Here is a 25,971-nt window from a genome sequence, read left to right on the forward strand (position 1 = left end):
CAGGCACCTAAGCTGGTTTTTACCCCTGGAACATACCCAGCGACCTTTATTTAAGGTCAACAATGTATCCCAGGCACAGGTTTGGGACTACAGTAGAGGAACATCTACCGTGGAATTAAATCAAATCTCCTTTTCGTTAGGAGGACTAGCTGTCATTATTATAATTATAAGGTACTTCATAGTCATAAGTGTCATATAAATGCTATTTAGCTGAGGAATGCTTTTGCCAGGCAGCTACCCCAGCCAGATGTAGGATTAATAGGGAGAAGGCTGGATGCCACCCAGGAGGATTTGGGTTCTCCTTTGTGGGAATTAAAAAGAAGTTCTTGTCTCCCTCAGTGAAACATCAACACTGGCAGAAGAGCTGGCCTGGCCTGGCTGAGCCAAGTCTCTTCTTGAATTTACATGAGAGCTGTTTGGCTGCTGAAGGTGCTTTCTTTAGGGTATAGGAGCAATTCACAGCCTCAGTTGAAGCTGCCAAAGTAAACCCATGGGAGCATGTGGTCTGGCAGACCCCTGCCTTCTTGGTAGTGTGAAAGTGTGCCTGCTGATGAAAGAAGCACAAGAGGCTCAGGAAGGAGGAGTATTCTGAGGATAAAAATAGATTTTTCTTCCTAAAGTAATTATTGAAAAAGTTGAAATGACAGCATTTTTGCTCTGGTTCATGGAGATCACCCCATTCCTAAGAAGGCTCACCTCTGCTCTGCTCCTGCCAGGAGACCAAATGTTGAATACAAGCCACCCTACCTTAATGTCTCAGAGATTTGTGTTGTCTTGTCTTTGCAGATCTCTTGGTTTAGAAGTAAGATTCCTATGCTTTTCTTGGGAAAGAGCTACTGTTAAGAAATATCCAAAACAGATTTGAGATCAGCAGAATCAGGTGCCAGGAATGACCAAGAATTGAAGCCAAGGACTTTGTGTCCACAGCACCAAGCTCAGGGCCTGGAGCCTGGTTTGTGCTTGACAGGCGGCGTCTGAATGAGTGAGCGAGTGAAGATTTCTTGGTAGAAGGTGTGAGGACAAGGTTGCAATGGCGAGTGATCCCCTGATAGCCAACTGGGTGTTGACCAGTCATGGGGTTGAAAACCCAATATAGGAGGTGAGGACCTGGGTGCGCCCTTACAACACCTGTGATTGTGCTGGGTAGTCAGATAAAGAGGAGGTGCGACAGCCTCTTCATATTTCCTACTCTTGACTCTCCACACCTGCCCCCAGCTGCACCAGCTGGGTCACACCACCGCAGCACACAGCTACAGGAACCAAATTCTGGCCCTTGGCTCCTATACTAACACTTCCTTACAGGCTAACAACAACTTTTGAAAGCTAGCTGGAACCACCATAAAATAAGTAAAAAGACCAGTGACAGGGAGGTCCCTGGTGGTTCAGTGGTTAGGACTCTGTGCTTTCACTGCCAAGGCTTGGTTTATTCCCCCATCAGGAAATTAGGATCCCTCAAGCCATGCAGTGTGGCTAAAAAAAAAAAAGACAAGTGACAAGCTAGGACGATATCATGGAGAATTAATTATTTCTCTAACGTACAAACAGCCACTACAAACCAGTAATAGAGTCCAAGACCTAATAAAAATGGGCAAAAGATATGATCTGATAGAATACACAAAAGCAAATATGGATGAAATTCAGCCATGATGTTCTACCTTCCTCATAATATGACAAAGGCAAAATAAAAGTACACTGAAAAACCATTTTTGCCTATAATATTGGCAAAGATCACAAAGAGATCACAGTGTGAGAATTCAGTCTCGAGGATGCAGGGAATATATATTCTCAAACATTTCTAATGAGAATTGTTACAACCTTTACGGAAGGTAATTTGGCAATGTTTATCAAAATTACCGATTGCACATAATTTTTGCTCCAGCATTTCCATGTCTATAAATTTATCCAACAGATACATTTTTATATTGGGAAAGGAGGGACATACAAATTTAGTGACTAATCATTTATAATATTATAGGAAAGACTGGAAGCCACCATTCATCAACAGGGTGCAGGTTAAATAAACCCTGGGATACACATTAGCTGGAACAAAGGTTGGCAACTTTTCTGTAAAGAGCCAGATAGTAAATGTTTTAGGCTTGGCAGACCACATGGTCTCTGTTGCAACTACTCAACTCTGCTGGTACAATGCAAATACAGCTGTAGACAATATGTAAATGATGAGCATGGCTACATTCCAATAAAACTTTATTTGTGGAAAAACAGGCAGCAGGTCCGATATTGCTTGTGGGCCAGATTTAGCTTTGTTGCCCTCTGGGGTACAATATTGTGCAGCTAAGAAGCAGTATGTTTCAAATAATACTATTTGTGTAAGAAGAGAGAAAATATGTACACATTTTCTTGTATATGCATAAAATGTCTCTGAAAGGGGACATAGGAAAAGGGTAACATTTATTGACCCAACAACAAAGCCTGGGTGCCTGGGACATGGGTGAGGTGACACTTTTCACTGTTGGTTATTTTGTACATCTTGAATTTTGAACCAACTGAAGGTATTAGATATTAAAATGAATAAATAAAATAAGAAATAAAAGTAAGCTGGGGATCTTTTCAAAGCTGACTCTGTGGTGTTTTTATGAGGTTCAGAAATGCTACATGATTCCTCTTCAGTGCTTGCTGTGAGGACTTATTTCACGGAAGAGCCATTGAGATTATAGCCAACTCATCAGCACACAGGGACCCCCAGATTACAGATACTCTCGGAGTCTGCTTTCCCAAAGGAACTCCCCCAGTTGACTATCGTGGCAGGACCATATGGAGCTTCTAATTTCCCATCTTACAGTTGAGTGCCAGAAATGCATTTAATCCAAGTTCATATACCCTAGAAAATATTGACTCTTCCAGGTAAAAGCAAGCAAAGAAAAGGCACAGACACAGCGGCCTGTATAAAATATACCCACAGGGCAAGCTACTGTTTGTGAATACAGATGACATGGTGACATGTTATCCAAAGCTTCTAGTTGCTCACAGGTAGATCTAGATCCATGCTGTCCAGTATGGTAGCCAACTAGCCAACACATAGTGATTATGTAAGAAGTCATAAAAAATAAATCAAGAGTTCAGGTTCTCAGTCGTGTCAGGCACATTTCCGGTGCTCAATAACCATGACTGAGCTGCCTCACTGGACTGCTGCACAGGTCACAGAGCAGCCCCTTCCCCCACCTGCCCACGGACATTTTCATCAGAGGGCACCACTCCAGTCAGTCTCAGTGTCTTCTCCAGCTCTAAGTTAGCAACAACCAGAAACCTCACAATTCATCTCCATCTGTTCAGCTTTCTTCATTCTTAACCGTCTCCACAATCTTCATCCTGACTATTTGAGGCATGATGGTTACAGCACAGACAAAGTTTCTGACCACAGATGCCTTAAACTGATCTGAGGCAAGTGTGGCCTATTGTCAGGGCAGGAGGCATGGGAGCAATCTATTTGTTGGGGAGCCCCTGCCCCTGAGAGATTCATCAGAGCGCCGCCCCCTGCCCAACATTAAACAAGCCTTTGATTATTGTGCACATCACCCAGCTGCAGTGAACAAGGACAGAGATGCAACTTCTAGGAATTGGGGGGGAGGGCCTCCAATTCCATCAAGGGCAAACTGAAGTGGTTAAGGTCAACCTTTCAATCCCTAAGCAGCCTGATTCAGAAACTTTGGGAGCTCTTAGTCTGCAGAGTGGCCCCATTTCTAGGAGGACCGCACACTGTAAGGAAAAGATCAGGTGGAAGAAACATTGGATTATATATATCATGATGGACTGACACTGACATAAAAGGCTATGCATGGGTGTGTGCTAAATCTCTTCAGTTGTGTCCGACTCTTTGTGATACTATGGACTGTAGCCTGCCAGGTTCCTCTGTCCATGGGATTCTCCAGGCAAGAATACTGGAGTGGATTGCCATGCTCTCCTCCAGAGGACCTTCCTGACCCAGGGACTGAACCCCTGTCTCCTGCACTGCAGGTAGATTCTTTATCACTGAGCCACAGGGAAAGCCCTCAAAAGACTGTAACAGGCATTTAGGATTACATTCCTGAAAGTGTCTTTTTGGCTACCCAGAACATCCTTTTCCTGTTGATGATATGATGCTTGAATTTTTGCACCTGTGAAAGAAAAACTTAGTAGAAACAGCCTGGTTGCAGGGAAACTAGAAGCTCCCGGCTCTTTCTCCTCCTTTTCTCCCTTTCTACTTGCTTCCCTTTCTTCCTTCCTGGTTGCAGAAAACACATCTGTGAAGTGCGAATAACAATAGTTCCTACTTTTGAGGCTGTTTGAATGAACAGAAAGGATGTCAGAGGTCTAGCCAGCACAAATGGCCTCAGATGGTTATCGGTTTAATTTTTGAATTCTATTAATAGTCTTCTAACAATGACGGACAGATGACTTCAATGAACCCGTAAGTTCTGCAAAAGTTTTAGGAAGAAGAGCACTGTAAGATCTTAACCTAGCCAAGGTCTGGGTAGAGCATACTTGCACTTAGGACTCTCTGTTTTGTCTGTTACTCTACAGAGTGGAAATATCTCAGCACATGAATCTAGGAAACAGGCAAATAATAGCGACTCTACTGGATTTCCCAAGGTGGTCTTTTAAGGTGGTAGTTGCAGACTGGGTCGGAGAAGGCAATGGCACCCCACTCCAGTACTCTTGCCTGGAAAATCCCATGGACGGAGGAGCCTGGTGGGCTGCAGTCCATGGGGTCGCTACGAGTTGGACATGATTGAGCGACTTCACTTTCACTTTTCACTTTCATGCATTGGAAAAGGAAATGGCAACCCACTCCAGTGTTCTTGCCTGGAGAATCTCAGGGATGGAGGAGCCTGCTGGGCTGCCGTCTATGGGGTCGCACAGAGTCGGACACGACTGAAGCAACTTAGCAGCAGCAGCAGCAGTTGGGTAATGTGTTCCATGGCTAACCAGGTGGTCTGGAGGGTGGTATGGCATGCTGTTGGAGGTTCTCAAAGTATACCCAGATATCCTGAGTTGGGTAACCACATCAAACAGAAAAGAAAGGGCCAGACTTTAAAACACTCTAGAAATTCTCTGGACCAACCTGATGCCCCAGTCACTGAATCCTGCAACTTGAGAAACTCCAAAAACTGGACCAAGGTGGGAATGTAAATTGATACATCCACTATGGTAGACAGTATGGAGATTTACTAAAAAACTAGGAATAAAACTACCTTATGACCCAGAAATGCCACCACTGGGCATATATCCTGAGAAACCATAATTGAAAAAGACACATGTACCCCAATGTTCATTGCAGCACTATTTACAATAGCCAGGACATGGAAGCAACCTAGATGTCCATCAACAGATGAATGGAAAAAGAAGCTGTGGTACATAAATGCAATGGAATATTACTCAGCCTTAGAAAGGAACACATTTGAGTCAGTTCCAATGAGGTGGATAAACCTAGAGCCTATTAAACAGAGTGAAACAAGTCACAAAGAGAAAAACAAATATGGTATATTAACGCATATATATGGAATCTAGAAAGATGGTACCAATGAGCCTATTTGCAGGGCAGCAATGGAGATGCAGACATAGACAACAGACTTATGACATGGGGCTGGGGGGTGGGTAGGAAGGGGAGAGTGGGGATGAATGGAGGGTGTAGCATGGAAACAAATACACTAACATATGTAAAATAGATAGCCAGTGGGAATTTGCTGTATGACTCAAAGAACTGAAACTGGGGCTCTGTGATAACCTAGAGGGGCTGGATGGGGTGGGAAGTGGGAGGGAAGCTCAAGAGGGAGGGGACATATGAATACCTATGGCTGATCCATGTTGATGTATGGCAGAAACCAACACAATATTGTAATTATTCTTCAATTAAAAGTAAATAAAGAAAAAAAAACTGGGCCGCTGAGGTTCCCAACATCTATAACACCATGACTAGAGAGAACCTATCGGGAACTTCTTTACAAGCTTTTACTGATTAAGAGTTGGCAGGAAAGTGGTAGCAGATGCCACACCACCCTCCAGACTACCTGGTTATCCATGGAACAAGGTAGATAGCATCCACCTTGACTCCTTAGGTGACCCGTTAGTTCTCCCCAGCTTCCTTCCTGCTGCCAGATTCTGCAGCTGGGAGCTCTCTCTGAAGACTCTGAAAGGTCACTCAGCTAGCAGATGTCAGATGACTGTCAGGAGAGGGTATTACTACCCCAGCTTCCTGATCTCTCTTATATTCTTTACTGTCCCCCAGACCCACCGTGGGGATGCTCCAGTCTCTCACAGTGTGAGCTGGCTGGATAGTGTGTTCATTGGTTCACTTCTCTGCTTCCTGCAACTTCCAAAGAAACTACCTACACTTCAACATTTGTCTCAGGATCAGTTTCTAGGGGAATGTAAATGAAGACAAATTAATCATGTCAATTAATTTTTAGCCTCTCCAGACTGAGAGGTAATTAAACACATGTCTATATTCTCTCTGCAAAAGGTTTTGAAAGCAGTGTGTGCTAAGCTATTTCACATTTACGCTTTGCTGCCAAGAAACAGACAAGAGATGTTCCGGCTGGACAAAAGTTAGTCCCCGAGGGCATGATGGCAACTGACAAAACTATTTATTGGAGGACTTTTGGCTGTCAGTTCTGATTGCTGTGGATGATTAGAAGAATTCACTCATTCTGCAAATATTTTCTGAACTCCGCCTCTCTGCAAGAGGCCCACTGGAAGCATTGGCCAAACTGAAGCAAATACTGTCTGTATTCTCTGAGATGTAGCTTTCAGATTACTCTATTTAAAATAAAAAAAAAAAAACCAACTCTAATGGATCTGTTTAGAATTAACATTTGAATGACTGTTGGGCTGATGATGATTCTCAAGAGGGTAAGGGAAGAATAATAACTAACAAATTTTTTCTTTTTCATGCAATGCACAATTTATTTCTGTTACTTACAGAGCCCCTCCACCCTTTCCCAGAGAGATAATCACTATGGTGTGGTAAGGACCCCGGGGGTGTTAGGACAGAAGCAAGTTTGCAGACTGCTGGGTCAGTATGATTTAGCTTTGGGAACAGGGCCAAAGAGAAGTGACAGCCCAGCGCAGAGAAAGGGTCCCTGGACCCAGAGTCAGGAGAGCTTAACAGTGGTGTTACATCCAGCTGTGTGACCTCAGGACATCAACTACCCTCTGTGGGTCTTAATTTCCTCACCTCTAAAATGAGGGTATGGGACAGATGGTCTCCAGGGTCATTCATTGTAAATATTCATGAGTCCCCTAAGAAACAATGGACCCAAACCAAATCTATGTTTTGGTTTCACTTTCTCTCTGTGCTGTTTCACCTCTCGCGGTTGTGGAGGCTGTATATCAATGGAGTTACTAGGCACTATTTGCTGTGGAAATTGTTTGTAGTGACCTGGCCCAAAGAATTGAAAGAAGAGGTGTTGGAAAGGGGTAGAGGGTAGAGAATTGGGGAGTGGAAGACACTTTCTGGACTGGAGAATTTGGGGGGATCCACATTTCCGAAGACCCTGTGGGGAAGTTTCCTGTTGATATGTGGGGGCAGAGGTTGAGGAGGGCTGAGAAAAGAAAGAACAGAAAAGGCCTTCCTCATTTCCTTTTGGTTGATTTGATCAACCCATGGTCCCCAACCTTGGCTATGTGTTAGAATCATCAGTGAGCTTAAAAGCCAGGAAGTTCCTCTCCTCCTTCTGATTTAATTGGTCTCAGGCCTGGGTATTTTTGAAAGTGCCCTAAAATAATTTTGCTGTGCAGTCAGGATTGAGACCCACTCAATGGTCACCAAGACTTCAGAGCAACCCTCTTGCCTTCTTTCAAATTCTATCTAATTTTTCTCACTTCCTTTCTGCTTCCTTTCCTCTTCTGCTCTTTCATCCTCTGCCTCAGAATTCCAGAGTCATGAATTGGTGGGAGATGGAGAAGGGAAGAACAAACCCTGTGCTTTCTATTTTCTGGTTAAGTCCTTTCTTATTTCTGAGGTCTAAGAAAAGATGCTTTCCCTCCACAAATATAAATCATACTTTTAAGAAAAGTTTGAGAAATACCCAAAAACAAGAAAGAAAACACACCACAACGTGAAATGGGTCCCTCGCTTAAAGACAACCACCGCTAACGCTAATACCTTTACATTACAGGGTTTTTTCTTTCTGATTTTTTTTAAAAAGGGAGACCTTTTCTTTAGAGCTTAATTAAGGTATAATTGTGCTTAAGTCACTCAGTCATGTCCAACTCTTTGTAACCCCATGGACTGTAGCCCACCAGGCTCCTCTGTCCATGGGGATTCTCCAGGCAGGAATACTGGAGTGGGTTGTCATGCTCTCCTCCACGGGATCTTCCCAATCCAGGGATTGAACTCAGGTGTCCCACATTGCAGGAGGATTCTTTAGCATCTGAGCCACCAGGGAAGCCTAGGAATATTGGAGTGGGTAGCCTATCCCTTCTCCAGGGGATCTTCCTGACCCAGGAATTGAACCAGGGTCTCCTGCATTGCAGGTGGATTCTTTACCAGTTGAACTACCAAGGAAGCCCTAAATTATGTAATTATAAAGGTATAATTGAAGTAAAATAAACTTCCTTCTGACTTTTTCTTGAGGCTTAGCTTCTTTGTTTGAATGCTTTACCCACTGTGTATAGCAGGGGTCAGCAATTACAGCCCAAAGGCCAAATCAGGCCCACTCACTTCCTGTTTCTGAAAATAAAGTGTTATTGGAACACAGCCATGCTCACTGGTACTTTCTGTCCACAGCAGTTTTCACACCAGTGGCAGAGCAGAGTACTGCAACAGAGGACCTCTGGCCCAGGAAGCCTCAGTATTTACTATCTTGTTCTAGAGCAAGTTTGCTGGCCCCTGGTACGTACCATTCTCTACTCTCTTTATTACCCCCATTTTACCTTATTGCCTGAGCAGTCCCCATACTTCTGTCAATGCTTCATAAATCTAATTTCTAATAATTGCCTGATATTCTACTGCATGCTCAGGTTGTGGCTTACTCTTTCTCCTGTTGTTAAACATTTATCTGTTTTTCCTCCCTTTTCACCCTTGTAATAATAAATGCTTTTTTCACCCTTGTAATAATAAATGCTTCAGTGGGTATATATGGATGTAAATTTTATCTATATTTTCAATTATATCTTTAATGGAGTCTAGATTATTCAATTGGTAGGTAGGGGCATTTTAAGACTCTCGATACATATCATCAAATCCCTTCCTCAAAGACATCAGACTGGTTTGTGCTTCCCAAGAACTCAGGGGAGCACCCACATGCTTGCCGACATTGAGTATTAACATTTTAAACATTTTCTGCGTTTAGACAGGTGAGCAAAAAACTATTGCTGTAAATTGCATGTCTTTTTGTCTAGTGAGACTGAAATGGTTGCTTTTCTTCTTTCACATGTTGGCTGCTATTCATCTTTGCTTGGCCTCCTTCTGCACAGGGCAGAGTGAGGGTGCTGGTCTTGCCTCTCACCTTAGCTTGGAGCAAGGCTCCCGCCTGCAGCCGGTTCTTTTCAACATCTCTTTCCCAGTGAATTCTGATCGTCTCAAGGATGTCATCCAGCCCAGTGCCAATGGGAACATTCAGTTGTTCCAGCTCAGACCCTGCCAGCTGTTTGTACAGCATTTTCACATCCTGAAAATGACAACATACACCTCAGTGAGTTCAAGAAGGGAAAGAAAAGACATGAAGTTCTAGCAGCCAAAGCCCAGCTCCAGGAGCGATACTTGGCTTCTCAGTCTGCTGCTGCCAATCGTGGGGCTTCACAGAGACAGGCAGCTTGGGCACCATATTCTCTTTTCCCTAGGATGCATTTCTTAAGTTGGTCTTCACAATCCCAGACCCACCCAAAGCAAAACTCAAAATAAATCACAACACAGAATAAGCAACAAAAGCAAGATGAAACTTATGAATTTCATCAAGTCAGAGTAGGCAGAAAGAAAGTTAAAGATAACTGTGATGTTTTTAAAAAGGGGTACCTTTTAAAAAGGGTGACAAATATGGAACTAAGAACAGGAGGAAGTGGTTAGCTCAAGGTTGGACAAAAGAAGTAACTTCCCAATGTGAACATGGTAAAGTGGGTTTTCACTTTTTCAACTGCAAGCATTTTAGATCTTGGACCAGTGACAGGTGCGATGTAGTTTAGAATCAGCGCAGTTCTGCAGGACACTGGACCACATCACCGTTGGTGGGCCCCTTTGGTCTTGTCACTCTGATCTGACCTAATTTTATTATAAAGTGTGACTAAGCCACAGCCTGGATCTACTCTCAGAGTTATTTCATTTGTTCTGTCCAGTGTTGAATGACGGTCCGAGCTAGAAACCTTGGGAGATGCTCCCTTTAATTCAACACACATTCCATCATACACTGCTGCCTGGACCTGCTGCCTCCCCATTTTTGTACCTGCCTGGTCCCTGAAGCAATTGGAGTTTGAGACTCAAGATAACCTCACCCACTATAAGAATCTGATAATATATAATTGGCATTTTACCCACAGCCCAGAGCAATTGACACAGAAAGGCTGTTGTCACTTGTGTTGTGAAGCTCAGCCAGACAGGTGAGGGCTTCTGGACCTGTAGACAGCCCAGTCCCCACCTACCTCTTCATAACTCCTGGACAGAAAGCCGAGTTCTTCTTTCAGGCTTTCTATTTGACTCTCCAGATCCATTTTTGATGAATTCGCTTCATCAATGACTTTATACAGAGAGTTAATTTCCTCTTCTGCTGCCTTCCTAAATGGCTGCTCATTTTCGTACCTGTAGGTAAAAGAACCCAATCAGCAAGATTGGATAACCCCAAAGCAAAACAATCAGATTATAAATGTGACCAACAGGCTAATTATGGGATAGTCAGGAAATGAATATTAAAATTCAGTGTTTCAGTGGGTTTGAAAGAAAGAAAAGAAAGTGAAGTCACTCAGTCGTGTCTGACTCTCTGCAACCCCATGGTCTGTAGCCTACCATACTCCTCTGTCCACAGGATTTTCCAGGCAAGAGTACTGGAGTGGGTTGTCATTTCCTTCACCTCAGTGGGTTTGAGGACACTGTTAATGCAATTGTTACATATTGATTTATTAAAATGAAAATGATTGCAGCCAACTGCTGAAAACAGGGCACCTGGGCTAACAAAGTATGAGCCTCATGGAGCACTGGAAGCAAGGAGCTCTAGGGAAAGCTTCTCCAAGAGACCATATCCAGGTAAGGGGACCAGTACTGTCGTCATTGTTCTAATTTGTTATCCTTTTAACCTGAGGATACTTTAACAAACACTACTGAGAATCTGCTAATTACCAGGCTATGTGTTAATAATCTCAAAATGAAGAACGTGTTCCTCTCTCCAAAGAGCCCAGGTAAAATTTCAGGACTGTGGCTGCAGACCCAGATGTTTTCAGAGGCCAAGAGGGGGATATAGACAAGTGATGAAGGCCAGGTCCGGGCCAAAGTGAGAGGTGGGGATTGACACGCCTAGGAACACACATGCTTCAGCAACAGGGGCCCTGGTGCCCATCCCCTCCCCAGCACTGCAGCATCAGAAGGGGTGTGCCTTTCTCTTCTACAGCAACTGGAGACCTGGATTTATATGTGAACTATGCAATAACACGGGGCTTGCCTGGCAGCTCAGATGGTAAAGAATCTGCCTGCAGGAGACCCAGGTTTGATAACTGGGTCAGGAAGATCCACTGGAGGAGGGCATGGCTACCCACTCCAGTATTCTTGCCTGGAGAATTTCATGGATAAAGGAGCTTGGTGGGCTACAGTCCATGGGGTCAAAAAGAGTCAGACACTACTGAGTGACTAACACAGACACACATACATGCACAGACACAAGTGTGAAACCATCACCTCTGAGTCACTTCAATCTCTGGTTTGCACAGGCCTTTTTTCCTAACAACTATCCAACATTTTTTCCAATTTCTTCCAGTGTCGCTCCTCTCTTCCACCACCATCCACTCAGTCACATTTCACATGTTACCTTCATCTATCCACAGAAGGGAGATGTCTCATACCTCTCATTCCAGAAAGCATCTTAAGGTCTTAGAATTTTAAGGAACTTTAGCATTTGACTATTGCAGTGGAAGAAAAGTTATGACCAACCTAGACAGCATATTGAAAAGCAGAGACATTACTTTGCCAATAAAGGTCCGTCTAGTCCAGGCTATGGTTTTTCCAGTGGTCATGTATGGATGTGAGAGTTGGATTGTGAAGAAGGCTGAGCACCAAAGAATTGATGCTTTTGAACTGTGGTGTTGGAGAAGACTCTTGAGAGTCCCTTGGACTGCAAGGAGATCCAACCGGTCCATTCTGAAGGAGATCAGCCCTCTGATTTCTTTGGAAGGCATGATGCTAAAGCTGAAACTCCAGTACTTTGGCCCCCTCATGTGAAGAGTTGACTCATTGGAAAAGACTCTGATGCTGAGAGGGATTGGGGGCAGGAGGAGAAGGGGACGACAGAGGATGAGACGGCTGGATGGCATCACTGACTTGATGGATGTGAGTCTGGGTGAACTCCTTGAGTTGGTGATGGACAGGGAGGCCTGGCGTGCTGCGATTCATGGGGTCTCAAAGAGTCGGACATGACTGAGCGACTGAAATGAACTGAACTGAACTGATTTGAACTGATTGCAGGTGACAATCCCCTGATGGTATTATTGATAGGTGATCATGCAGGCTCGGCTTCAAAACTTCCAGCAATGGGACCTCATTGCCCAAGGCCACCAGGCCATTTTTTGAATGATTCTAACTATTGCAAATTGCCTCCTTCAAGAGCTTTAGTTTCCATTCCTATAAGAGTCTGAGTTCCATCCTCTGCAACACCTGAAGTCAGTTTAAATCCTTCACTCGCTGTCCCCAAATCCTTCACTGGCTGTCCCCAAATATTTGGAGATAATCCCTTACTCACTCTCTCATCCCGTCTCCATCCCCTCGACCCCTCCAAGACCTTTCTTCTTCAGGTTAAACATTCCCCTTCCTTCCTCCATTCTTCACGTAAATCAGTTTTCATATCCATCATTATTAAGGGCGGGGTCTATGACCCTTTCCGTTTTGTTTTCCCAGCACCAGGTTTAAGATATATTTGTGGAATGATTAGAAATACTCTCACTGGTCTACATCCTTCTTAAAATGTGATACAGAGAACAAAATGTAAAACTCCAGATATTGCCTGATCAGTTCACAGTCCTGTGGGAATGTCTGCCCCTTTGTTTAAACCCTTTAATTCTATTCATCACAAACCCTAAGATTTGCATTGTGAGTTTTTGTTTGTGTTTGTTTGTTTCAGTTTGACCAGCTATATTTGCTGGACTAATCAAGGAGAACCCCTGAACATTTTTCATAAGAGCTGCTTGAAACCCAGTTTTCCTGTCTTCTCTAAGTGTACCTAGTATTTGAACCCCAAAATAGGAGTTCATGCTTATCCTCTTACAGTTTCATTGGCCTATTATTCCAATGTGTTGGGAGCAGAATCATGATTCTGTCAGTCTACTCTTCACCACCCCCACTGGCTTTGGATCGTGGGTCATTTGGTCACATCTGCTTTCAAGCACCTTGCAGTTAAAAACAGTAAATGAGGAGACTGAGGACAGAGCCCTGTGACATACCACCAGAGACTTCCCTGAGAGCTGGACCTGTATCTTTGGATCAGCACTCAAGGGTGGTTTCTGAAGCATTTTTTCTGTGTTCTATATGTGGGATTACATTTTCTACCCAAATGTATTCTTTTTTGAAGGATTGTATTCTTATTGACATTTAGTCCCTTTGGAGACAAATCCTGTCTCTCCAGCTGAAATGGAAAGCCACTCATATAAAGGGGATTGGTCCCTTTTGACCCAGGTTGGAAGAATCCTTCACTGCCTCTGCAGTCCTGTTTTGCTCACCTGGCCAGGGAGCCTGGTCCCTTCCAGCACATGATCCATTCAGCATTACTGGATGTTTTGGTTCCCTAAGGACCATTTTTTGGGAAGTCCTCTGAGGATTTGAAATATCTCTGTGACATCCCCCAAGGCTGCTGTTAAACTTTTAGCCTTTTTTTTTTTTTTTTACCACCCTTCTTTGAGTGGTGCTTCAGTTAGAACCCCTGGGTGCTCATGGCACCCAGAACTGTCTTGCCTTGACCTGCAGGCCTCCCTGACATGACAGTGTCCATGGCATCTCATCACTTCTGCTTGACTGCTCTACCATCAACTCAACTCAGCTTCCTCAAAACCAAACTCATTATCAATGCCTGAATTTTAGACAAGCTTTCCCTCCCCAATTTCCCATTTCATTCAAAGAATCACCAGTGTTCTAAATTACTCAAGTTCAAAGCCTGGGATTTACCTTTAACCTTCTCTCTTCAGGTTGTCTAAGTAGATAATTTTCAAATCCAGCCAGTTAGTTCTTCAACCCATCCCTCAAGTCTGCCCACTACTACCATCCCAGGCCAGCCCTAAACTACACCTGCCTTCTAGTGTCTTCCCAGACTCACAGTATTGCCCGCAGAGTGACTGTACTTAAGCACACTGAGTCATCTCTCTTCTCAGATGTCTTGTCGCATTCTCTGTCTCCTCAATAATCTGATAAACTGACTTTCCAACCACTGTCTCAATCCAGACCCTTCACTCCCATTGTTTCCTACTCATTTGCCTGCCTCTTCTCTCTACCACTACAAAGCTTCCTTTAAAGCTCAAGTCTGGTCATGATGGGCCACTGCTCAGACCCCTTCTGAGGGTCTCCTCTGCTCTCAGATAATGTCTGAGCCCTTTGGAATGGCTGACGTGGTCCTCCAGGATCATTTGCTCTACATGCCCCAGTCTCCCAAGCTGCTTGGAATTGCAATAACACACCATGTCTTCTCACGTCCTCCCAACTTGCCACATGTGCTCATTCTGCCTGGGAAGTCATGAGTCCTTTATTTGCCTGGTCAACTTCTACATGAGTTCAGGATCCAAATCTTTTGCCAACACTCCCTCATTTGGGCTCATCTCAGTGATGGCATCTATGCTCGGTGAGACCACTGTCTGCTCACTCCTCTGTCTTTGACATTAAACTGTGGGCTCATTGAGGTCAGGAACCATGCCTGATTCTCTTCACTCCCAGCATCTGGCAAGGGGCCTGGGATAAGCGGACATTCAAACACATGTTGAACTCATTCATTCACTCATTCAACAAATGTTTGTTGAGCATCTATCTCATGTCCTCTGTTTTAGGAGCTGGTGATACAATGGGGTACAAAATAGATCAAACCCCTGCTTTCAGTGAGTATACATTCTATTCTGTTGAATGGCAGGACAAAGGTATGTATGAATGTATGAATTAATGCCAAAAGGAATAAATGGATGAAAGGCATTTCAGTCAGATCCTGTTTTATCACACTTATTAAATTCCACCTTAAATTTAGTGTGAATGGTTTGCTATTTACTGGTGTTTGTCTTTAATTGTGCACTGAGCTATCATGACTGGATGATGGATCTGCTTCCTTGTGTGCATGTAACATTGGCTACAGTGCTGGGGAAACAGCAACTCTGGCTGATTGAGAGTCTGTTTGACTCCAGAGTGCCACTAATGGAGGCCTTTTAGCAGGTAGAGGAGCGTGGTGTCAGAGAAAGGAAAAGACCAGGGATCTGAGGAGATGGTGGGGATTCCCTTTTTCATCACAGTTCAGTTCAGTCCCTCAGTCATGTCCAACTCTTTTCGACCCCATGGACTGCAGCATGCCAGGCTTCCCTGTCCATCACCAACCCCCAGAGCTTGCTCAAACTCATGTCCATCAAGTTGGTGATGCCATCCAACCATCTCATCCTCTGTCATCCCCTTCTCCTTCTGCCTTTAATCTTTCCCACCATCAGGGTCTTTTCCAAGGAGTCAGTTCTTTGCATCAGGTGGCCAAAGTATTGGAGTTTCGTCACAATATCCTTCTTATTCCTTAAGAATGACTGTGGGATCATGGTATTGCCTACAGACTCCCAACAGTATGCCTTTCTTCTTCATCTTTCCCAGTTTAGGGAATAACAATCCCATGACTCACCCATTTGCTCAAGTCCCAGGACACTTTCCCCACAAAATATTCTCAAAATCACTGTGCTCATCCATAAAAGGGCATCTTCATTTTGCCTTTCCATTAGGCCAGTGTTTTGCAAAACTCACTCTCCTTCAGAATTTTGCCCTAAATGTTTATCTCCTTTATCATTATTTACTTTTTATTGTTGCTTAAATTTGTCTACTTAAAGACAAACCTTAAATCAACAAACTTTAAAAGCTCTTTATATTAAATAAATTTTAAATTGATACTATAAATGGTAGTACTATAGTGGAAAGACAGTTTCATGGGCCATAAACAGAAGGTAACATAAAAATCAATGAGCATTAAAAACAAAATGTTAATCTTCATACCGCTTAAAATGATCTTCATCAGCCACATTTTAGGAAATACTGTATTAGACTCCGAAGAACTGGTTCTCAAGGCTGGATGGACATCAAGAAAGCCTGGGGAACTTTAAAGATACAGAGGCCTGGCCCCATCGCTGGGACTCTGTTTAATTAGCCTGTGGGGCTTGTGTACTGGAACTTTCAAGTGTCCAGGTAATTCTCATATGCCGCTGGAATTGAGAAGCATAGATCCAAACCAGTAGTTCTCACAGTGTGTTCCCAGGACCAGAGTATCAGCATCATTGGGACCTTGTTAGAAATGTGAATTTTAGGTACCACCTACTGAATCAGAAATTCTGAGTGTGGGCACAGCCATCTGTGTGTTCTATCAGTCTCTCAGGTGATTCTAATGTACAATGAGTTTTGAGACCCCTGCTCTAAACCAAGTGACACTCGTGAAATCTCTGAGGTCTTAGACCTATTTGTGTCGACAAGGAGCGCTTGAGCGGGGTGGTCTTGGCTCTGGATTCTCCCAGGACCGCTGTTATCCCATCCAGCCTTCTGTGACACTGAGGTGCCTGCTGCAGACACATTACCCAAGTGGCCCAGGAGTCCTGGGTGTGGAGGGACAGTCCCCTCTGCTGCAGAATGTTACCTCTCCTTAAAGTCGTCCGCGCCCGCCTGGATATTCTCTGTCTGGAGCATGAGCCGTGCGTTTTCCAGGACCGCCTCGCCCACCTAGAACGACCACACACCGAAGGACAAGGTCACTGTCACGTCTTCCCACTTCCCACTGGGCACTCATGCTGGGCACAGAGGCTTTGGGGCACTGCGAGAACTTTTCTCACGCCAAGTATTTTTAGAATTTAAGTGTCCTTCTTTAAGAGAGGATGAGATAGACACTGAAGTCTAAAATCTGGATGTATTTTAAGGGCTTTTAGGGTTGGATTTTGGAGCAAAAAGATTACTTAAGGCAGACTTGTCCATAGCCTCTTTCACAACGATGAGCTTTTGGCTCTCCAGAGAAATTTCTGGCTCCTTAAACAAAGTTTCACTGGTTCAACCTAGTGTCTCTTAACATTTTCTGGTCATGGACGTCTTGAGAAGCTGATGTACTCTCTAGACCAGTGCTGTCCAACAGAATTTTCTGTGATGATGGAACTGTTCTATACTGCGCGGGCCAACAAGTGGCCCCACGTGGCTACGGAACACTCAAAATGTGGTAAAGGCAACTGCAGAGGGGGATTCAATTTTATTTAAAGTTAACTATTTACATTTAAATATATGCTGGACAGCACTAGAATTCTGTCCACTCTGAAAACATACATGTGAACATAAACACTGTACATACAGTTCAGAGGTTTCATGGAGAAGAATGGTTTTCCAGACTTGGACCATAACACCTCTCAAGATCCCCACAGGTGGGAATTAGGGGGGATGATCCTCTTTAACCTGAGAAGCTTCTTTTAAAAAACATATATATTTTTTACATATTGACTTCTATATAATCTTCAGTTTGGGCTGCGGGATAAACTAACTGGTATTTTATTTTTTTAATATAAATTTATTTATTTTAATTAGAGGCTAATTACTTTACAATATTGTATTGGTTTTGCCATACATCAACATGAATCCGCTACGGGTGTACACATGTTAAGAAGGAGGCAAGAGGCTCTCTTGGTGACTCAGTGGTAAAGAATCGGCCTGCCAGTTCAGGAGACACAGGTTTGATTCCTAAGTCAGGAAGATCCACATGTCCCAGAGCAACTAAGCCCATGTGCCACAATTACTGAGCCCATGCTCTAGAGCCAGGGAGCTGCAATTACTGAAACCTGTATGTCCTAGAGCCCCGTGCTCTGAAACAAGAGAGCCCTCACAATAAGAAGCCTGTACACTGCAACAGAGAAGCCCCTGCTTGCCACAACTAGAGAAAAGCTCACACAGCAATGAAGACCCAGCACAGCCAAACATAAAAATAAATAATAAAATTTTTTAAAGATGGAAGCAAACCTGAGAAAACTTTCTGGAGTGATGAAGATGTTCCAGGGACTTCTCTGATGGCCCAGTGGTAAAGAATCCACCTGCCAATGCAGGGGACGTAAGTTTGATCCCTGATCCGGGAAGACTCCACATGTTACAGAACAACCAAGCCCATGCACCACAACTACTGAACCTGCACTTTCCAGAATCCACATGTCACAACTACTGAGCCCATGGGCTACAAATACCAAAGCCAAAGTGCCTAGAGCCTGTGCTCCACAACAGAGAAGCCACTACATGAGAAGCCCTTGCACTGCAATGAGCAGTAGCCCCCACTCGCCACAACTAGAGAAAGCCTGCGCAAAGCAACAAAGACCCAGCGTAGCCAAAAATAAATAAATAAAATGTAAAAAAACCAGATGTTCCGTATCTGGATCTGATGATTACTCTGATATATAATAAATAAAGGGACTTTCCTGGTGGCTCAGATGGTAAAGAACCTGCCTGCAATGCAGGAGACCTGAGTTTGATCCCTGGGTTGGGAAGATACCCTGGAGAAGGGAATGGCTACCCACTCCAGTATTCTTGACTAGAATACTAGTATTCTTGACTTCATGGAGTCATAAAGAGTTGCGTCTGAACAAAACTGAGTGATTAACACACATAATAGGTAAAGATTTGTTAAGCTGTACCTTGCAGATTTGTGTATTTTATTATATGTAAGTTATGTTTTTGGCTTCCCTGGTGGCTTAGATAGTAAAGAATCTGCCTGCAACGCAGGAGACCTGGGTTCAATCCCTGGGTTGGGAAGATCCCCTGGAGGAGGGTATGGCAACCCACTCCAGTATTCTTGCCTGGAGAATCCCACGGACAGAGGAGCCTGGAGGGATACAGTCCATGGGGTCACAAAGAGTTGGACACGGCTGAGCGACTAAGCATAGCACAAATTATCTTTAATAAAAATATGTAAAATTGAAAAAATAAAATGATGCAAATGACTGTTTTAAGCTCTTATCAGTCCTTTGCTCTTAAAAATTAATGAGTTTCAATTAATGAGTTCTTTGCTGACTTGGCGGAGGACTTCCAGCACTAGAGGTCAGAGAATAGAGTGAGATGAGAAAGAATGGGGAGAAGGAGACCCCAGTTTCATTCTCCCCTGTGTGTGTCAGGGTGGGGCTGGAGCAGTGAGAAGATGAGGTTGCTGTTGGGAAAATCAATGAAGTGGACAAACCACACAGGATGACCCTATTGGATCATCCATTCTTTCCACCATGAAGAGCACCATTCTTTCCACCTGGAGCTGGGACTTGGTCCACCCTGTGTTTCCTGTTTTCCCAGCAAAGTCTAACCTCATTGTGCTGAAGTAGCCCTCCCCAGGTCAGCCCCTTGTTCATTGCTGTGTCCCCAAGCTCTGGCTTGTGGTGGCCATTCCATCAACATCTGGAGAAGTACCAGGGTTGGTCAGGAAGGGGTGAGGGGAAAGCATGGGTCAAGGTTTTATTGTGGTTTTCATGGGAAGAAATGGGCATGGCAAGGCAAGCAGCTGGGACTGGCTGGTTTAAATAATTTCAGTGGTCTCTATGCTATAGTGGTGGTCCCCAGTTGTCTGGTACCTAGCCCTGGGTGGTCGGAGCAGAGGAATATTGCCTCCTGGAAGGTGCGAGCCAGTAATGGGAATCAGGTTGGGGTACTGACTCAGAATGGGCTGATTTGCATCTCAAAGGCATTGTCCCAGGTAAGTGGTTACTATCTCTAGGATTTGCTAGCCCCGTGAAAGTGCAGTCTCTGCCTGTTAATGAGGCCCCAGCTGTCAGAGCATCAAGAATACAGACAAGAAGAAGACATAGTTATGTTGTTGGATATAGTTCATTCAAGGGCTCTGGCTAAGTGAGGCCTCTGAGCACTATCTCTGGCAGCCCTGACCCAGCCCTCTCTTCGTCCTCTTCACACACTGCCACTCCCACATCAGGAGCCCCTTTCCTTGTCTCTGCATGCTCAGTGATGCCACCTTGCAGATGATGAATTTGAAGCTCAGGGCACTCACTCTGCTCATTTTCTCACAATTGTACCCCTGGCAAATATTACACCCTGGTATGGGACCTCGAGGCATAGAAGGTGTCCAGATTGTGGGCTCAGAACCCCTGATACAGAGAAGATGGCTTCAGAAGTGCTCTAAACTATATGGCCATGTGGGGCCGATGTGGGCAGAACAGGCTGCAGTTTGTACCATCTGGAAGACCACCTTTAAGACAAGGAATAAAACAATGACTAATGCAGGACTTCCCTGGTGGTCCAGTGGTTAAGAATCCACCTGCCAATGCAAGGGACACTGGTTCGATCCCTGGTCTGGGAAGATCCCACATGCTGTAGGGAAACTGGGCCTGTGTGCCACAACTACTGAAGCCCACATGCTCTAGGGCGGATGTGCAACTACTGAAGCCCTTGGGCAGCAAGGGACACCCAGTGCAGCCATAAATAAATAAGTATATATATATAAAGACTAAGGTGGGGTGTGCCAGTGAGGGAGCTCCAGGTTTAAACTATTCTCTTGGGTACAGCTCCATTTTGTGTCTGCTTTTAAAACTGGGGACCGAGGGGTTGGACAGAAAAAGTTAAAAACAAAACCCAGCCCTGGGGCATGAGTGGCGGTATGTGTGTACCATGTTCAGAGGCACACTAATCTGGAAAAGCAGAAGGATGCTTGGGGACGCAGTCACCTATGTCTGGTTGTCCAGAATAAACACACTAGTGCTTACATGTGCTGCGTTACGGCTGGGGCATGGCTTGTGGGAATCAGTGACATCTACCCGGTGGACCGCAGACTCTAAGTAGGAGGCTGCCAGGAGGCCAGGCGCAGGAGTCAGTAGAAGGTGCCGGCTGATGGGAGGCAAGGCTGGGACCCTGCCCTTGCTTCTCCTCCTCACCCCGGATGAGGACTGGAGGCGGCCTGGGACCGTTTGGACGCTGCCCAGCAGATGAAGTGGTTCTGTCCGAGGAGGCTGGGCAGCGCTGGGCTCCGGGAAGCTGGGGACCTTCCTGCTTTCACTGTTGTTTAGTAACAACAAGGGGTTTATTCGAGCCTCAGGCAGAGGCTAATTATAGGTCCCAACTTGCCAAAGCACAGTTGGCTGGTGGTGCTACCCCATGTCCACAGACGGGATCCTAAAATAGACCTCCAGCTAGGGCTCAGCCACGGAGAGCCTTCCCCTGTCCTCCTGTGGTCCCTCAGCCCCGCAGAGGCCACGGCCTCGATGTCAGTGGTAGCTCAGCGCCCGCAGACAGGAAAGGGCCGGGAGGCCGGTCCAGGGCTGGGACTCAGATGAGGTTTAGCACAGGCTGAGGTCTGGGATTGTGGCCGAGGCCAAAAGTAAGCACAGAGCCTGCGGTGGAACAGGGACCATCTTTGTCTCTATATCTGGGAAAACCATCTTCTCTGGGGCTGAGGACAGAAAAGGAAGAGGAAGGGAAGTCAGACTTACTGCCCATCCACACGTGTGCTGCCCGCCCCCTGTGCTGGCGCTGGCTTGTACTGGCTTGTACTGGCTTGCCAGGGCAGACTGTTAACTATTTCAGGAGTTTTGTGAGCTGGTTGTTAAACATAGCCATCACGAAAATTTTAATTATGTGAACTTACAATTACATGTGCTGTGTTGTGCTTAGTCACTCAGTCATGTCCAACTCTTTGAAACCCCATGGACTGTAGTCCTCCAGGCTTCTCTGCCATGGGGATTCTCCAGGCAAGAATACTGGAGTGGATTGCCATGCCCTCCTCTAGGGGATCTTCCCCACCCAGGAGTTGAATCCAGGTCTCCTGCATTGCAGGCAGATTCTTTACCATCTGAGCCACCAGGGAAGCCCTACAATTACATAAACTATATTAAAAACAAAAGTAATAAATACTCAGAATACAAAAGTAATGAATACTCATCAGTTCCAAATTGTTTTACTATGTTTGTCTGTCATCTCTGCTTTTGAGGTTATTTGTTTCTATTATATCTATAGTGATGTGTGGACAGGGAACATTGCTTGCCATTCCAGTAAACAAAGAATGTTGCCTGCCATTCTATTAATAGTTCTACAAAGACCAAGCCATTAACCACTGCAGCTGCCCCCTACCCCCATGGTGCACCCTAAGAACCTAGGATGGAGGAAAATAGGAAGCATTCTGTGCTTTGGATACTGGCCTTAGATAGTTAAGATGCATATTGAAGGAATAATTTCAATGAGCTCAGACTCTTCATCTCCCTTTATATATAAAAGCACTGAAATCATCAGCTTGAGATGTCAGTTTCTTATGATTAGCAGTGATCTTTTGATGTTTGTTTTCTAGCATAAAGCTCCTATATCCTGCAGCTTACCTTACCTCTTCCAAGCAGTTCCTCAGAGCTATCTGAGAGGCAGTCTTCTGGGCTATAGTCCTCAGTAGGACCCCAAATAAAACTTAATTCTCAACTCTTAGGTTGTGCATTTTTCTTTAATAGACAGGTGAAACTGTGTACCACTGTCCTGCATGCATCTCTTCCCAGCTCTGCGTCTGTGTGGGTAGCTTGATGTCATTGGGTGAGAGTAGCTCCACCAGGGAGACTGGCAAATATTGTACCACAGAACCTTTTATCCATGGAGAGCCAGCTGTTAAACAGATCTCAGCTTACCAACACAGTACCCCACCTCCCACTCAGTACTTACATCCACAACTTCACTAAATGCTCATGCCCTCCTCCAATCCCCCCTATACTGATATCAACACACCCATTTTACGGATGAGGATGCTAAGACATATGTTAATTGCCTTAGCAATTAACCTTAGCTATGCCACAGCTGGAATGTGGCAGAGCCAGAAGGCTAAGCCAGGTTAATGTGACTTGAAAGTGTGCAAATCTTTGTCATCAGTTTTGGAAACCAAAAGACACATCAGAATCAAGAGAGACTGTGTTGTGGAGGACTGTTCTCTGTCTTTGCTGTAACACAGAAGAGTCAGGATTCCTGGTTCCTATTTGGACTCCATCATGAAGACAAAGAGACATTTTCCCTACTGTGTGTGAGAATGCTAACCAATCAACCCAAGCCATCTCCCACTCTAAGTCCCCAAGCTTTCATTTCTGAGCTCTGTAAGCTGGGAAGAGCTGAGGCAGATCTGTGGTCCGACTCTGAAGGGTCAGAGGGCTCGTGCGGCTGCATGCTTTGCTGTCAGGCCCTAGACAGCAGAGGTCATTTGTATTTAAGACCGCAAGAGGCATGTGTTAGCTATCTGGTCCTCTTGGATTTATGGCTATAGTGGATGCAAATGAACCTCACTTCTCCAATCACCTTTTCTTTCTGGGGAGAAGGCAATAAAAATACCACACACTAAGATGTGCAGTCCCTGACTGATGCTGGGAATGCAAACATGCTTATTCATGACCCTGGGGCCACACCCGTCCACTTTTCTAGTAGGAGAAAAGTATAACGTAAACTGATGTAACAGTTGCTCTTAAGGACAGACTTAAGGCAGGGCAGGCTGGCAGCTTGTCCCCAGGTATGCTGGAGACACCAGCAGGTGACATCCTTTCCTTCTCTCTGTCCCACTGGCCAGAGCTTCCCGGAGCTGCCCCTACCATCAAGGCCATGTAACCTAATACCACTTCTGTTAAAAAGAAACACCGTCATAGCAGCAATAGGACAAATTGCTATGTGAGATTAGCTGGTTCTGAGGGATTAGGACCCATTGGTTTTGCTAGAAGCAAAAACAAAAGTCACCTGCAAAGCCTAAAAGGCTGTGGATGAGAGTAGCTGGGGTTGACTAGCAGGGAAATGGCAGTCAGAGGTCCAGGTGGGCAGGGGTGTGTTCTGTGGGGGGTGGTACTGGTGGGAGGGGCTGCACACTGGCTGTGTGAGTTCAAGCTGCTCCGGGGGTGGCCTGCAGTTGTCTCATCTGACATCCCTGGACCTATCTTCATCTGTGCCTCCACTTGGAGGCTTCCTTAGCAGACTTTCCCCCAGTGGTTCTCAAAGTGTGGTTGGTCCCTCTGGACCAGCAGGATCAGCATCACCTGAAACTTGAGAGAATGCAAATTCTCAGACCCTACCTCCCATGTCTGAGTCAGAATCTCTGGAGTGGGTCCTAATGATCTCTGTTTTAACCAGCTTTCCAGGGGATTACAATGCACGTTGGACTTTAAGAGCCTCTGCTTTGCACAGACTTGCCTCCAGTCCTTCTCAGGCTGCCCCCAAGCTGCTCCTGGCCCTTCTTGCTGTTCTGGCCCACACTGTGGTCTCTACTTGGAACACCTGGTCTTCTACCCCGAACCTGGCCACCTGAGAAACTCTTTCCCACTTTAGTGCTCATCTTGAACATGGCTTTGTCTATGAAGCTGCTTTATTCACTCACTCATTCCTGCCTCCATGTCTCCAGCAGGTGATGATGATTTCCTCTGTGCTGGCTATGAGCTGGTTTTGGAGAATTAGCAGGTATGGTAGGAGACATGGTTAGAAAGGCAGGCAGAAGACAGACTTCAGGGTGAAGGTCTTGGGAAGAGTGGAAAGGAGATGGCCTCTGCTGGGAAGTCACTGGAAGCTTGTGAACAGGCACAGGAGTGACCCCCATGGTAAGTGGACCCCTCTGACTCCTGCAGGAAGGAAGCTGTAGGACACTGGGGGCCATGCTGAGGGCCCAGCTGAAGAGCTTCTGCATTCACCCAGGAGAGGTGATGGCGCTTTGATTAGGGAGGAGGTGGGGATGCAGCAGTTTCAGGGGGCATGAGAGAGAGGAATTAAGGACGAACCCTAGGCTTTCAGGTGGAGCTACTGGGGGCTTCCCTGGTGGCTCAGACAGTAAAGAATCTGCCTGCAATGTAGGAGACCCAGGCTCAATTCCTGTGTCAGGAAGATCCCCCTGGGGAAGGGAATGGCTACCCACTCCAGTATTCTTGCCTGGAGAATTCCATGGACAGAGGAGCCTGGCAGGCTACAGTCCATGGGATCATAAAGAATTGGACACTACTGAGTGACTAACAAAAAACAAACAAACAAAAAACCAAACTGGCCCTTGCTGCCTCCCTTCCTTCCTCCTTGGGTTATCCTACATCTAAGTCAATCCCCTTCCCTCACTCTCTGGTGATCACGTCTGCAACTCTCCATACAGTGTAAATGGTGTGTAGGCAATGAACATGTTGGCCTATTCTTGACCCCAGCTCCTCCCTCACCAGTTTGGGCCAGTTGCTGGGATAAGTTATCTAAGATTCCGTTTCCTCATCCATTAAATGTGGATAATGCCATGCTCTGCCTCCTGGGGTAGTTGTGAGAATCACGTGAGCTGATACATGTGAAGCGGGGCAGGTGAGGGATTTGACTATCACTGTGTTTCAAAAAGGGCGAGGATGAGTAGTATTTTCAAAGGGTTTATTGTTTGGGCTCAAGGGTATAATGAATGCTTTATTTGGAGTTAATGATATTGATGTCCCAGCAGACAGAGCTGCAGAAGGGGAGGAGGTGGATAAGACTGGGCTCTGGGAAATGAGATCAGCTGGTACACTGGCAGATGTAAGAACCCTGGAAACACTTCTCACATTTGTTTGACTTTCAAGTTTAGAATAAATGCTCACCTGCCTCCTGAGAAACCTGTATGTGGGTCAAGAAGCAACAGTTAGAACCGGACATGGAACAACTGACTGGTTCAAAATTGGGAAAGGAGTATGACG

At 45.2% G+C, this 25,971-nt stretch overlaps 1 protein-coding gene across 2 annotated transcripts in view; it reads right to left on the reverse strand.

Moving 5' to 3' along the window:
* Window positions 1-25,971, reverse strand: part of BFSP2 (beaded filament structural protein 2) — a 77,990-nt gene that overhangs the window by 11,990 nt on the left and 40,029 nt on the right. For both annotated transcript variants that reach the window (XM_044947052.2, XM_006058754.4), the window contains exons 2-4: window positions 16,971-17,053; window positions 10,573-10,729; window positions 9,447-9,608 (exon numbers count right to left, since the gene is read on the reverse strand). In XM_044947052.2, coding sequence (XP_044802987.1) covers window positions 9,447-9,608; window positions 10,573-10,729; window positions 16,971-17,053 — 402 coding nt within the window. The remainder of the gene's footprint in view (window positions 1-9,446; window positions 9,609-10,572; window positions 10,730-16,970; window positions 17,054-25,971) is intronic.

The sequence above is a fragment of the Bubalus bubalis genome, chromosome 1, assembly GCF_019923935.1.
Source record: "Bubalus bubalis isolate 160015118507 breed Murrah chromosome 1, NDDB_SH_1, whole genome shotgun sequence".
NCBI classification, from domain to species: domain Eukaryota; kingdom Metazoa; phylum Chordata; class Mammalia; order Artiodactyla; family Bovidae; genus Bubalus; species Bubalus bubalis.